This window comes from Clarias gariepinus, chromosome 25 (genome assembly GCF_024256425.1).
Source record: "Clarias gariepinus isolate MV-2021 ecotype Netherlands chromosome 25, CGAR_prim_01v2, whole genome shotgun sequence".
In the NCBI taxonomy this organism is placed as follows: domain Eukaryota; kingdom Metazoa; phylum Chordata; class Actinopteri; order Siluriformes; family Clariidae; genus Clarias; species Clarias gariepinus.
The window spans coordinates 5,592,147-5,606,229 of record NC_071124.1 but is presented as its reverse complement, the minus strand read 5'-3'; the positions used below and the strand labels follow the sequence as shown (position 1 = coordinate 5,606,229).

General features: G+C 36.4%; 1 protein-coding gene across 7 annotated transcripts in view; it reads left to right on the top strand.

Annotated features, from left to right (window-relative positions):
* Window positions 1–14,083, top strand: part of LOC128513024 (muscleblind-like protein 1) — a 128,336-nt gene that overhangs the window by 43,411 nt on the left and 70,842 nt on the right. For all 7 annotated transcript variants that reach the window (XM_053486617.1, XM_053486616.1, XM_053486621.1 and 4 more), the window contains exon 2: window positions 2,856–3,802. In XM_053486617.1, the coding sequence (XP_053342592.1) occupies window positions 3,629–3,802 (174 nt within the window). In that variant the 5' untranslated portion in view covers window positions 2,856–3,628. The remainder of the gene's footprint in view (window positions 1–2,855; window positions 3,803–14,083) is intronic.

Genomic DNA, 14,083 nt, shown 5'->3' with positions numbered 1-14,083 from the left:
GTTCAGTACAAAGTGAAACAAAACAACATTCCTCCAGGACTAAGATGCTACATATAACATAAATTATTAACATGAAATGAACAAAACTAGCTAAGACCATACCATGCAAAAAAAAAAAAAAGAAAGAAAGAAAGAAACTGGACAGCACAGTGATAAGACGCTAACTTTTGAATGGTGCAAACCATTTTGGAATTTTCTTCTGGATCAATAGTATTAAGTATCTATCTATCTATCCGTCCATCCATCCATCTGTCCATCCATCCATCCATCCATCTATCCATCCATTTATCCATCCATCCGTCCATCCATCCATCGATCCATCCCTCCATGTATATAGCAAGTCAGCGAATGCCAATCTTGGTTGAGGTCATTCATCAACACCACTTTCACGTTAAAAGAACTCAACTCAAAGTTGTTGCCTGTTCTCACTTCTAGCCATTTCACACATGTTTTGGATGTTAAAGGAGTTCCTGGGAGGCCAGTGCTCTTAAAACAAACCAAAACAATTTCATCATGTCTCCAGCGTACTGAGAAAACTTTCTACCTTGATGGTGTGCAAGCACTAGTGAAACACTGGGATTAGTGTAGCAGGGGATTATATCGAGAAATAAAGGGAGTTTTTACTCTCAGAACTATTTTCTGCACAATCAAAAGTTCCGGTTTGACTTGAACATAGTTTGACTTTGACACAGTACTGTATGGTCACTCTAAATAACTTTTTTATATTCGTTATATTCGTCTAAGCTTATTGATAGCCAGCCAGTTACCCTCATGAGCATAACAACGTCTGGTAAATTGCAAACACATTTCCGAGCACAAATTACAGGCTGTTAGCTACAAGACAAACAATTGGCTTACTTTTCTAAACATACTGCTTGGTTCCTGCAACAGTTTATCTGTCGAAACCTAGACTTATGTTCCAGGATAGGGAATTATGGGATTGTTTAACCCTCAGAGGGCAGCTGCTTTTGAAATGATACAGGCTTGATCTCTGGAGCGTTATTTAAAACCTGTGTGCCTTCTTACTGAAAAGGTAACATCTCGATGTGTAAATCTCGATCTGTTTTCCCTTTTCTTCTTCTCACTCTGTATTTCTGTCTTCACTTCCTGTATTTTTTTGATATCTCATTTCCATGGGACATGTCTCAATCCTTATTTTGGGGAATTTGGCGTAATCTAAGAAATACAATTTTACAAGTTGTACTTCTTTTATCGCCACACAAATACACTTCCTGTTTGGTAATCGGAGAGTGAATCACAAATGAGAAATCGGAAAATTAGATCGGATATAGATTGAGAGTTTTGTCTTAAAACGACTCCAGTGCATTAAAATTCACTTACAGTATACAGTACCACTTCAGCGCTGTTATTTTTTCTGCCAAAGTGAAAATATGAACTAATTGCAGTAAAAATATTCAGTTTAGCTTCACTAATTAATATCTGTTGGTGCAGGTGTTTGTTTACATTGAGTGAGTATCAGTAGCTTGTTTTAAAGTAGATTATTAAATCCGACACATAGAGTAACTGTTCATAACATCGCTTTTACTTAACATTTTGCTTCCCTGTTTTGCTTAAGGTGCTAAGTACTACAAAAGGCACAAAACTGCTCTTAATTTCACTTTTTGAAAATTTTCGATTTCATTTATGGCACAGGTTTAACGTCAGGCGAATACAAAAGGACTGGCAAAGTTTCATTCAATTCTGTCCAGCCAGTTTTGTGTGATGCTGCGACAAATTCTGGCTGGACAGACATACAGACATACAGACAGACATACAGACAGATTTTTTCGGTCCTCCAATTTATGAAACATAAAGATATCATTAAAAGACTGAGTTCTGACCAATGTACAGGTAAAAGCTTTCTTTTATATACTGTATTTATGAATGCATAGAAGTCTTAAAGACAAGACATTTAAAGGAATGCTATAGAGTTTTTGTCACATTTTTACTTTCCTGTCCTTGCCAAAACATAAGACCCTTCCTTTTCCTTCACTTTTTCGCATTTCTTCATCTCACTCCTTTTGCATCCTCTATATCTCTTTTTCTCTCTCTCTCTCTCTCTCTTTCTTTTCATCCCAACCCTTCATTTCTTCAAGTGTGTAATGGTTGTGTTTCCTCGTACCTGCTCAGGAACCCAGTGACAGCCTGCTTCGCTCTCTTCAGTCTTATGTTTCGCTTGTTACGTTCTCATAGTCGATATTTATCAGCATCACAAAGAACTTTAGATATCTAAGAAGTTGTAGTGAAGGCAAGCTTTTTGTTGCGTGATTAAAAGCAAATTTTTGCAATCTAGAACGCTAATATTAATTTTCCAACAGCGAGCTCTTCTGGAATGTTCTGGAAATCAATGACGTCTAAAAAATAAAACAATTTGTCTAGTTGGTCCAAGGTATACAAACACAGCATGAACAGAAATTATTATTATTATTATTATTTTTATGTATATATAGCATGCAATCAGTTGGCTTTTAAAAAAATGTGTAGTGTAGAGTAAGTGCAATTTTATTTAAATTTTTCTATACAATGCATTGAAATTAAAAATAACAATAATAATAATAATAATAATAATCACAGTGCATGTTTTTTTCTTCCAAAAATTAAAATTCATAACCCTTCATTAATGAGGACAGGCGTATGAAAGTAACGTTGGCACTCTGACCCGTGCCTGCTCTCGCTCTGGCGCTCATTGTTCTGCTTTTTAACGAATAACAAATCCACCACTCGCTGTAATAGACCCGCTGCTCCATTTGATTTTTCCACTTCAGAGCCGAGGCTGTTGATTGAAGCTGGTGTGTGTGCGTGTGTTAGTGTTAGCGTGTTAGAGCTAAGCGTTAACTCTCTCCTCTCCCCCGCAGGTTACTGCTACTGACAGACGTGCCTTTGACACCCGCTGCTGCTTGGACTGCTTGAAAGGGCAACACCCCCCCACCCCCCGCCCCCTTTTTTCCCGCTTCTGCCACCTGCTTCAGTGCCAAGTGATGTCCGCAGTCCTGGATGAGAACGGCCTCTGCTAAGCACCTGGTCGCCACAGCAACACCCTCCGCCCCCCTGCTGTGTGCCCCCATGTTGCTTCTGGAGTCTGTGTCATAAGGACAGATTCAGGCAGTGTGTGTGTGTGTGTGTGTGTGTGCGTGTGTGTGCGTGTGTGTGTGTATGTGTGAGTGTGTGAGTGTGTGTGTGAGTGAGTGAGTGAGTGTGGGTGAGAGGTGACTGCTACTGCCTCATTCCACACCGCCGACTCTCTCCCTTTCTGCCCCCGCAACCACACGTAATCAATAATGAGTTTCACCATCCGTCTGGTCTGGCAGCGCAGCTGAGGAGAGACTGAGTGACAGCGGGACAGAAAGAGAGACGAGACGAGACAAGACGAGACGGAGGCCTCCGTAGATAGAGGCTTCAAAAAAAAACAAACACAAAAAAAAAAACAGGTCACAACAATGGGCCTCTGACTTTTGATTTCTGAGTGCCTACAAACAGAAAAAGCCAAAACACATCCAAATCCGGTGTCTCTTTCTGAGGGCACTAACCCAACCACCAACTAGACGCAAAGCCCGTCTGTGCCATCATATCGTCTGGATTTTTCGGGTTTTTTTCTGTTTTTCCTTTTTCCTTTTGATTTTAAGCCAAAATGGCGGTTAATGTGACGCCCATCCGGGACACGAAATGGCTGACGCTGGAGGTGTGCCGTGAGTTCCAGCGAGGCACGTGTTCCCGACCCGACTCTGAATGTAAGTTCGCCCATCCGGCCAAAAGCTGCCAGGTGGAGAACGGGAGAGTCATCGCCTGCTTCGACTCCCTCAAAGTGAGTAGTGACTCTACAACTTCTTTCCTTCTTTTAACACAATTTTTTGAGAGCTTATTCAGGGGATGAGTGGGACCTGCCGCACTCACCACTAAGGCTGTGTTCATGTTATAAGCTTCACATCATCATCATCATCATCATCAGTCTATCTTTAAGGTTCACATTCGTAGTTAAAAGCGTGCAACACAATTTTCACATTCCATTCGATCAACAAAAAGAATTATATTTGTACAACTGGATGACTGACGTTTGTGCCATGATTTGCTCTGGACCTTGCTACGGCTAGCTGTTAATATTTTCCAAGCTGTTTATGGCAAGTGTTTTTAATAGCGATTACAATTTGAAGCCTTTAAAGTTACTTCCTGCCAACTTGATTTACCTTCAAGCCATCTTTGATTGAAGCCTTTTGCATCGCATTTTACTTTGTAATTGTAGCTACTGTAGAAGTGTAACAATCTTAACACTTTGGAACAATGCATTCAATTTAAAAGGCGACAAATAAAATTATTTTATAAAAAAAAAACCTGTCTTATGAATTAAAATTGTAACTGATTTATGTGTAATCTTAAACTTCACACCTTTTATTATAATTATAATTTAACTGTAGTCACTTTTTACCAATTAATTTAAAAACCTGCTTGCTTTCCTGGTATTTCTACTAATTTTGCTTAAATCTACTGTACAAATTCCCCCAAATGTACAGTAAAATCAATTTTAGCATCCTTCTATTGTATTTTTCCTTATAGGAATACAATGCAAAAAGAATTGAATTCTTTGATCTTTCTTTCAACATTCCACTATCAGATCTACGACCATATTTGAAAGGTTCCGTGCCCACATGGATAAGAAAGGATAAATGGGTCTCATATTTAGGCAGAAACATCCAATTTGTGTCACTTTATTGTCACTGGTCATGTTCAATGAATCCTTTCAGTGTACTGACCTTTTATACATGACGTCACGACACGGTCCGGCCAGTGCCAAGACCCGCATACAAAACCATCATGGAGGAAGCGCTTTCGGCAAGAAAACACATTTGTTACCGTTATGCCATATAATATAAAAGCACTTTGTCTCTTTTAAGTAATTGCTTGTTAGTCGTTCAATCGCTTCTCACCCGTCTGTGTTTTGTGTTTTACGGCGAACTACAGTAGCTTCTAACCCAGGGCTTAATCCCAAGTCCCTCTCTAACTCCCTGATCAAGGTGTGTGGAATCAGTGATTGTACTGTAGCACTTGCTTTACTTAACTAATAGTTATACAGCTTAAAAAGGCAGTATAAGTGACGTTACCTGCACATCAATTCATGCACTGAATAAGGTAAGATATTTGTACACCATCTGGTATGATAACAAATCAACCCGCTGCAAATTAATATCCTTATTACTTTCTTCACACACTTACTGTATTTCTCTTTGGAATAAGTTATAAAGTCGTCTACTACAACATAGTGCATTTGAAAACAATCAGCAGAACAGAAGCTACCAATTGCTAAGCGACTTTTCTATCTGTGTAAGTAAGCATTAGGCAATTTGGTAGGTAATCAGGTAACCACTGGAATACACCTTAAGCATAATTATCAATAAATATAATGATGAACCATATACGTAATGACACTTATCAGTGCTTTAGCCATCCGCTCTTGTGACTGACACCACAGTAGTCACGTGTCTGAAGAGATATACTAGTATATACTGGTATGTTATCTGAAAATGGTACTGTATGGTTGGTTGTGAAAAGTTTGAGAAAAATAAAATTTCCAACTAATTTGATGAAGACCAAATTGATCTCATGGGTTCATGGTTGCCAAATGTCACCAGAGCCATGACGTCTCGATACAAATTGTATAAACAGAAATGCCCAAGAGGTCCGGCAATGAAATTTCATCCTGATGGAGCTTTTGAACTTGTTTTCTTTAACTGTGTGGTGATTCTTAGTTTTCAGTCCTTAGAGACGTGTAAAAAAATATGTTGTTTCTTTCTTTCTCGCTCTATCTCCTACTCTCTCTCTCTCTCTTTCTGTTTCTCTAATGGCAACCAGTGATTGGGTTGGAGTATTGATTGTTTCAACCATAAGAAAGCACTCTCTGTGCCCAGGAAAGCAATATTACAGGACTCTTTATATATTTTACTTTACTTTTACTTTCAAGTTTAGCCTTTTGGGATATTGCAATGGAAGTGCATCATGAATCTTGCACAAGTACTAAAGGTAACCTTTTAGCACTAATGAATTATTTAGTTACAGTATATTGATATATTGATAGTGCATAACCTATTATTATGAGATGAGATGAGATGATGCCGATTGCGTAAATTACACTTGGTTTGGCCCTTAGAAGAAAACCACAGCTATTCAGTGTTGGCCAAAAGTATTAAAACAATATCTGACATGTATTATAGTTTTCCCCGTGCACAAAAATGGGTGATTTCACTCATTAGTTATAGCCTTATTTATATCTGGCTGAAAAGGTGTGCTTATTGACTGGTGACTGACTATGTGACAATGATATTTAGCTTTTGTGTCATCTATAGAGTTAAACCTGATAGAAAACTGTTGGAGAGTGGTGGAGAAGGCAGGACCAGTCAAGAAACCGTCTTCTGTAAATTATCTTCAGGAAGCAATCAAGCAAGCACGGATTGAGCGAGTGGAGCAAAGAATAGTGCGGACGTCTTTTTTTGACTCTATGCCCAGCCGGAATCAGCCGGTTTCAAAAAATTAAAGTTTAAAATACAAAGACTTTATACTAAATGCCGATTGTGGTAGAGCAAATTTATTGCATAAAAGAACAAATTAGTCTTATTACCGTATGTTGATTTTAATGAATTTAAACATTATAAGAATACGATTTTTACATCGAAACTTCTGGTCCCCTCGAAAGACAGGATACAGGTGTTATTTATTTAATGGAACCCATGAGTGCTCAGTATATATATACTGCAGCAGGTTCCAATGTGTAAAGAAAATCAGGAAATATAAACGAAAACAAACTTGTAAATTCTGGCGTGAATTTAATATTAATAATGCTAAATAGATGTTTGAACTTTGTGATAGGATGTTTAAACAGAAAGATAGGTATAATCGAATATTAATAAAAAGGGGTGGAACAAAGCAAATCATTGTCAAAACAAAACATTTATGAACCCAAACATACAGTAAGTGCTACTACTATGTTTTAACAAACAACATGCATCGTTTCCCTAAATTACAATTTGTGCCATACAAAACCATGTTTCATAACAACGACATAAATACATCATAAACACATAAAGTAGAAGGCCATGTTACTATTAAAGCTGGTTTTCTAGTTCACAAATGTAATAGGAAGCACTTTATTAAATTAATTATATGGTTCCGGCTCATAAATTGAGTTTAGTAACAAAGAAAAACAAGCATTGAAAGTACATTTCTATGGAAACAACTTGTTATGTCGCAGGAGATGAGCAGTCAGCTTGTAATTACTGTAATTTTGCAAATGATGTTAGTTACATTTTATGATAAACTATTTTATTAGTTATTATCTATATTAGTTGACCATAAAACCATAAAATTAATGTAAACTATAAAAAAAATTACAACGGAGCTTTAACCCGTCTTTACATCCATTAAATGCATTTTTGGAAAGGTTACGTCTTATTTAACATGGTTTATGTAATATGCTACAGTGCCTTTAACATAGGATGGATATTTATTTAAAAAAGATAATAAATAATTTCATCAGACTTTTCTTTGAGGTTCCATTAAACATCAAATTGAGACGTGCATATTAATACTGGGAAATTGTTAATTATATATTTAACATGCACATCAAAATTGTATTAAAAGGAATTACTATTTACTTGGAAAGACACATCAGAATGTACATTTTGATATGGCTTACCTAAAACTGAACACAACAAGGGTTTACTGTATAATATCTAATGATTTCAGATGCAGTCATGTGTAAATGTTAGTGCCCTATTTTTTAGTTCTTCTAGGTGTTTTGTGTGTAAAAACATAATATTAAAATAATATAAAAAAATCACCTAATCATAGCAGGTCTTAGTTTTAGGTAAATACAACTTCAGATGAACAATAACCTTTTTTTTACCATGCCCTCATTTATGTACCAAATAATTAAGCCAAAATTAAACTAAAATAAAAAATGTGTCCCCTGATTCAGTAGCTGTAGACCCCTCTTTATCAACTTTAAATAATAAAAGTTTCCTGTATGACTTTATCAATCAATCTTCAATCATTCATTAAAGTTGCGGTTTCGGTCAGGACTTTGACTCGGCCATTTCAAAATCTTGAGTGTTTCCTTTTCAGCCGTTGTGATGTAGGTTTACTGGTGTGCTTCGGATAATTAACCTGTTGACAAAATTCTGAAAGTTTAAGACATCGGTCAGATGGTCTTACATTTGCCTCTAGAATTCTCTGGTATACAAAGGAGTTCTTGGCTAAACCAATGTCTACAAGGTGCCCAGATTCTGTGGTTGCAAAAAAAACAAGCTCAAATCATCATTCCTCCATCGCTGTGCCTAACAGTGGTAATGCGGTGTTTTTGCTGAGATGCTGTTTAATTGTCCCCAAATTCTAGTTTGGTCTCATCTGTCCATAGGACATTGTTACAGAATCCCTGTGGTTTGTAGCTTTTTTATTGGACTGAAGAGGTTTCTCCTGACAAGCAAACTGTACTCGTTCAGTCTTCTTCTAATTGTGCTGTCATGAACATTTAACATTAAGCATGCTTAATCAGGCCTGTGGGGTCTAAGATGTTGCTCTTTGGCTTTTTTGTATCTCTCTAAGAATAGCACAGTCTGACCTTGGGGTATATGTGCTAGGACGTCCACTCTTGGGAAGATGGCAACTGTCTTAAATGCTTTGCACTTGTAAATAATATTTGTTGCTGTAGAATGTTAAACTCCTAATAGTTTGTTTTATAAGGCTATAGTGGTTTAGACCTTTTGTTCTTTGATTTGTCTTTCCTAAAATTTGAAGGTAGAATTATAGATAATCAAAGTAAATGTCTATGATCGTTGAACACAATTCACAAGTTGCATCCATCTAGTTACATCAAATTCCATGCTTACTCATGTCTGTGTAAACAACTACGTCCAAATGGTGACCTCACTTCCATTTTAAAACTAAAATTAAACTGAATAATTAATGGCTACAAATAAGTGGTGATGTTTCGTTTCATAGCAGGGCTTCACATTACTGTTTTGACCAGGACTGCAAACAGAGAAGACATTTGTTTCGACAAAAGGCCTTTTGTCCATCTGTTTATTCGTTTTTATTTCTTTTCTAAACAGTTCATGTTGTCTGTCTACACGTAACCCCAGAAAGGATAAATAAAAGTCTTTCTGTTCAGGTTTGTCCAAGTTAAAGTGGGACTGTTGATTGTACAGAATAACTGAACACAGTTAGGAAAGTAAAATCATTTTTTATTTCTATATATAAAATCCCCCTCTACACTAATGCACTTATCCCATTAGGTCAAGATCAGACTGCCTGCTTCATGTCTGAAACACCGGCCCCCCAGGAACTCCTTTAATCCCCCAAACATGTGGAAATGGCTAGGAATGAGGTCAGGACTGTACGAGGGATGTGCCAATAACTCCCAACTGAGTTCCTGTCATATAAAATTGGTGTTTGTAAATGACTGCCTGCATAGTTCACTTAGACAGATGCATTTCTTCAGCGAGTTATGACAAATTATTTGTCAATTTTCAAAAATCAGACATTTGCCCCGCTTACTGTAAATGTTTTATTGCAGCTGTTGGTCTCATCACCATACTGTGCTTGAAGTCTTCTGTAAACTGGTTTTACTGCACACCTTCATTCACGAGAAAGTCCCGGTTTGACTTGAACACCCCTGATACACGAACACAGAAGAAGAGCTTGTTTATGCTTAGACAACTATTAGAGCTAAACTACTTTTATTTTTCCCTATAACGGCGCTCTTTTAATATTTTTCCGATCACTTGTTTTATTCCACTGAAATAAAAAAAAGGGTAATAAAAAACCCAGGTTTAATAATTTAATTTGAAGAAAGTACATGAAGAACTTGAGTGAGACAGATTTCCATTACTTGTTAGCTTCATTAGCCTCTTAGCTCAGACAAAAAACAAACATCTTGGCTGAACAACTATATTTTAGGCGAAGGGAACATTATGTAAACTTTTTTTTTCCTTTGCCAAACTATCCCTTTAAACACATTTAAGACATTAAAATTTCATGAATTCTGCTTCAGAGAATGTTGAGTGCTGTTAGAATGTTTTAGAAACACAGAATCTGCTGCTTGTGCGGGAAATAATATAAATGTGATTAAGAGGATTTTTATGCTGTATCACTTTAATGATTGTGTTATAAAGGAAATAAATCAGTGTTAGTCATACAGGTTAAAGAGCCAGCTTGATCATCACACACACACACACACACACATGCACACACACACACCTTGGCTTTTCCCTGCCAGCTTTTGACAGAACGGCTGCTGGAATCATTTATACATTTTAGGAGAGAAGAAAAAAAAGAGCAAGAGGGAACACAAAAACGTTTCTTACTACGTGGCGCGACATCACGTTCCGATTGGGTTTGTCACCAGCAGAGGAAGAACAAGAAAAAAAAATTCCTTAAGCAAATCAGATCCAAGCTGAATGAGTCTTCATCATTTTTTTTTCTCACTTTCAGTTAGTCAGATTAATTCCAGGAAAAAGCCATGCACAAAACAGGAAATTATGCGCGAGGAACGAACAAAGGCCACCTTTCCACTCATTTGGCAGAAACGTTTTATCCGGAGAGACTCACAGATACGGCAGAGAATCCATTTATACTGTAGATCAGAATAGCTTAGTTTAGTAGCTCGCAAAAACTTCTGGGATTTAAACACACCACCTTCTGGCCTTCTGGCCAAATCTTCTTATAATCAATGCATACTGCTTTACAGTACATTTAAAGATCTATTATATGGCATTTTAAAATAATATTCATCATTATCCGAGCTTTTTGTAATAGCTAAAAGTCCACCTTTACATGTCTTTAAAAATGAAAACCTATTTGTTGTGGTCTGTGAGTAGAGTATATTTTTAAGAGGATATCTTGTAGCATGGGGAATGTAAGACCAAGCTAAATATCTGTCAAATAGAGAGCAAAAATGAAAAGAAAGAAAGAATTTGTAATAACGGTTTCTTAACATTTACATAGCAGGATGGTGGTGTACTGGGTAGCACTGTGGGGTCAAGAGTTCGCGTCCTGCCTCCTGTCCTGTGTGTGTAATTTGCACGTTTTCCCCGCGCTTGGTGGGTTTTCTCTGGGTACTCTGGTTTTCTTCCACATTCCAAAGACATGCAGGGTAGTTTAATTGGTGCTTCAATTAAAATTGCCTGTAGTGTGTGAAAGTGTGTGTGAGCTTGTTCCATGCAATGGAATGACACCCCGCCCAGGGTGTACCCCACCTAGTGCCTTGAGTCCCCTGAGATCCTGAGTCTACAGCATAAGTGGTATAAATTGTACGTGAGAACATTTTACATTTATCAACTCTTTATTATTATAATGATTATTATAATAATAATAATTATTATTAATAATGTAACAAATGTTAAATTAAAATCTCTCAATTGAAATCGGCACTGAACACTCGAACCCGCACCCTCAGATCCAAAAATCAACAACTTACAACCTTTGCCGCTTTGTATTTTTTGTAAAAAATTATTCTGCCTTAAGGCAGCTCGAGCACACGACTTTAGTTTTATCCAAGCTTACATCTAAAAGCTTTTTGTAATGAAACTTGCAGTTCAGCACACCTGGTGATGTCTCTTCAGTCCTCTATTTATCCACGTTAAACATTCCATTATCACACACAGCCAGGTAACCACGCTCCGATTATGATCAAACCTAAGAAAGTTGTAATGCATTAAAATTTCCAGATTTATCACATACATTAAAGTGTCAATGTTAACACTCCTTATGTGCGTGTGTGTGTGTGTGTGTGTGATGCAGCACTGCTAAAAGACTTTTAAATATTAATCTGTAGCTAAATGTAATGGTCAAAGCAAGTTCTAAAGAAATTATAAACTGAAATAAAACTTAATAAGATATAAATAAAACCAATTTAATTCAAATCTAATTATCTAAATATAATTTAAATGTATTTTGTATATAAATTTTAAATTAAAATTATCAATTAAAGTAATACCTACAATTTAATACCAAAATGGATACCAATAAACATTGGCAGTAAATAAAAGAATAATTAATTAATTTAAATTGTGACTTGAAACTTTAGGTCGCTAATGAAAGCTGTAAAAAAAAAAAAAAGCAATCACATACATAGTCATATGATTAATGGAAATATGTATATCTATACACACGCGCTAACTGTTCCTCTAACGCACACAAACACCTGTTCAATCAAAACATCGCAGAAAACAGTACGTTTTCGTGTCATTTGCATACACGGCGATGTGCGAACCCTTCCTTTGAGATGTATTTCTATTTGAAGTCAAGGGGTCTGGACAGTTTAGACGTGTGTGCAAACACTTTCCTCCGACACCGTGAGTGTGAGTGTGTGGGATGTGGCATTGAACATACATGAGCTGCATGGAGAGAGAAGAGCTCAGAAGCCGGCCTCTGCCAGCAGCAGATGGAAACTTAGAATGAAGCAAATAAAGCATAAATAAGAGGGCATTTATGTTCGCCGAAGACGGTAAAGCCAGAAATATTCACATTCTGAAAAACACATGGGTTTGATTAGGCTGGATGTTTTTATGTTTTCCTCTGTGCGCGTTCCTTGCTTTAAAGAAGCAGAATAGTTTTCATGAGTGCCTTTGTTTTCGTGTATTGATTCACACTTATAACCTAGTTTATCAAGTCTGCCAAAATAAAAAGAGAGAGAAAAAAGCCTTGGCAGTAAGAAATGATCTATGTTATTACTCTGAATAGTTATTTACTGGATATACTGCTCATATCACATGGTATGTGATATGTGTCCTGTCATAACAAGTCCAGTATTAAGATCACATGGGTTAGTTTTGCACTATGGCCAAGGAGTAATCTATCAAATTTTAATATTAGAGAGACTATAATCCTTCTGCAACCCTGAACAGAAGAAGTGGTATAGATAGTGGCGTTTGATTAGAAAAAAATAAAAAATAAATTATCTTCTGTAATTTATATTAATGCTAAATATATATATAGTTGATATGCCTTATATAACTGATCCATCCACAGAACTGAAAAACTTTTAATCCTAAACATTGTTCTAAAGCAATTTATTGATCACTGTCCAAGCTTGTTACTCCAGTTGTCATAGACATACATGGATTTTTTATGTTTTTTTTTTATTTTTTTTATAAAACCGTGCTGCTGGTGAGGTTAATTTTAAGAGGAGCAGTGAAATCCAGGGTGTCAAAACAAAGAAGACGGTTCCCTCTTTCTTATTTCGTCACAAAATCCTCATTTTAATATTTCTAGAGATCTAATTTTGACTTTTGGGGATTTCTGAATTACTTCTTGTAAACAAAATCACCCTGGCCATATCTCAAGAACCGGATATAATACAGTAATAAACTTGGAGCTTATTAAACCAGGAATCTGGAAACATGCACAACTTAAATCGGCCAAAATCCGACTTGATACCTGATTTGATGTGACAGGGTCACATATTATTACGATATTTCACACCGGAGCACTTTAGATAATGTGTATGATGTTAAAATAGAAGGAAAGTCCATGTTAAATCGATGCGTATAAAATGTTCTTATGATGATTGCTCAATCTGTAGGTCGATCAGGATTTACCTCACAGCAAAATTTCATTTTACTATTGATCGAATCTAATGGCTTTGCAGAAAAAACTCTATTAGTGGCCGAAGAACTAGCAGATGTGCGCTAATATTCCAGTTCAGGAGTCTTATGCATCTACTGAGCAGAGAAATCAGTGCTAAAGTTACAAACACAATTATGAATAATGTATTCAATTGTGAATAATTAATGATTTACTTTTATCGTTTTTTTAGTATATATGCTATTAAAATAAAAATAAATATTATGAAAACAAAATAAAAGTCAAAGAATATATGATTTAGGTTGACACACTTTTATTCTGGTAACCAGAATGGTTAAGTTCGTATTAAACAAACAGATAATTTAGTGTAAAGAACGGCCCATGGTAGCACTTCTGATAACCGTAATTAATATTCTGTCATTCATTAGAATTTTGTAAAAGTCTCAATTAACATAGCAACAGTAGCGCAGATCACACTTTCTTCTAATGGCGAAGCAGGACATGAGGGAAGACCGTG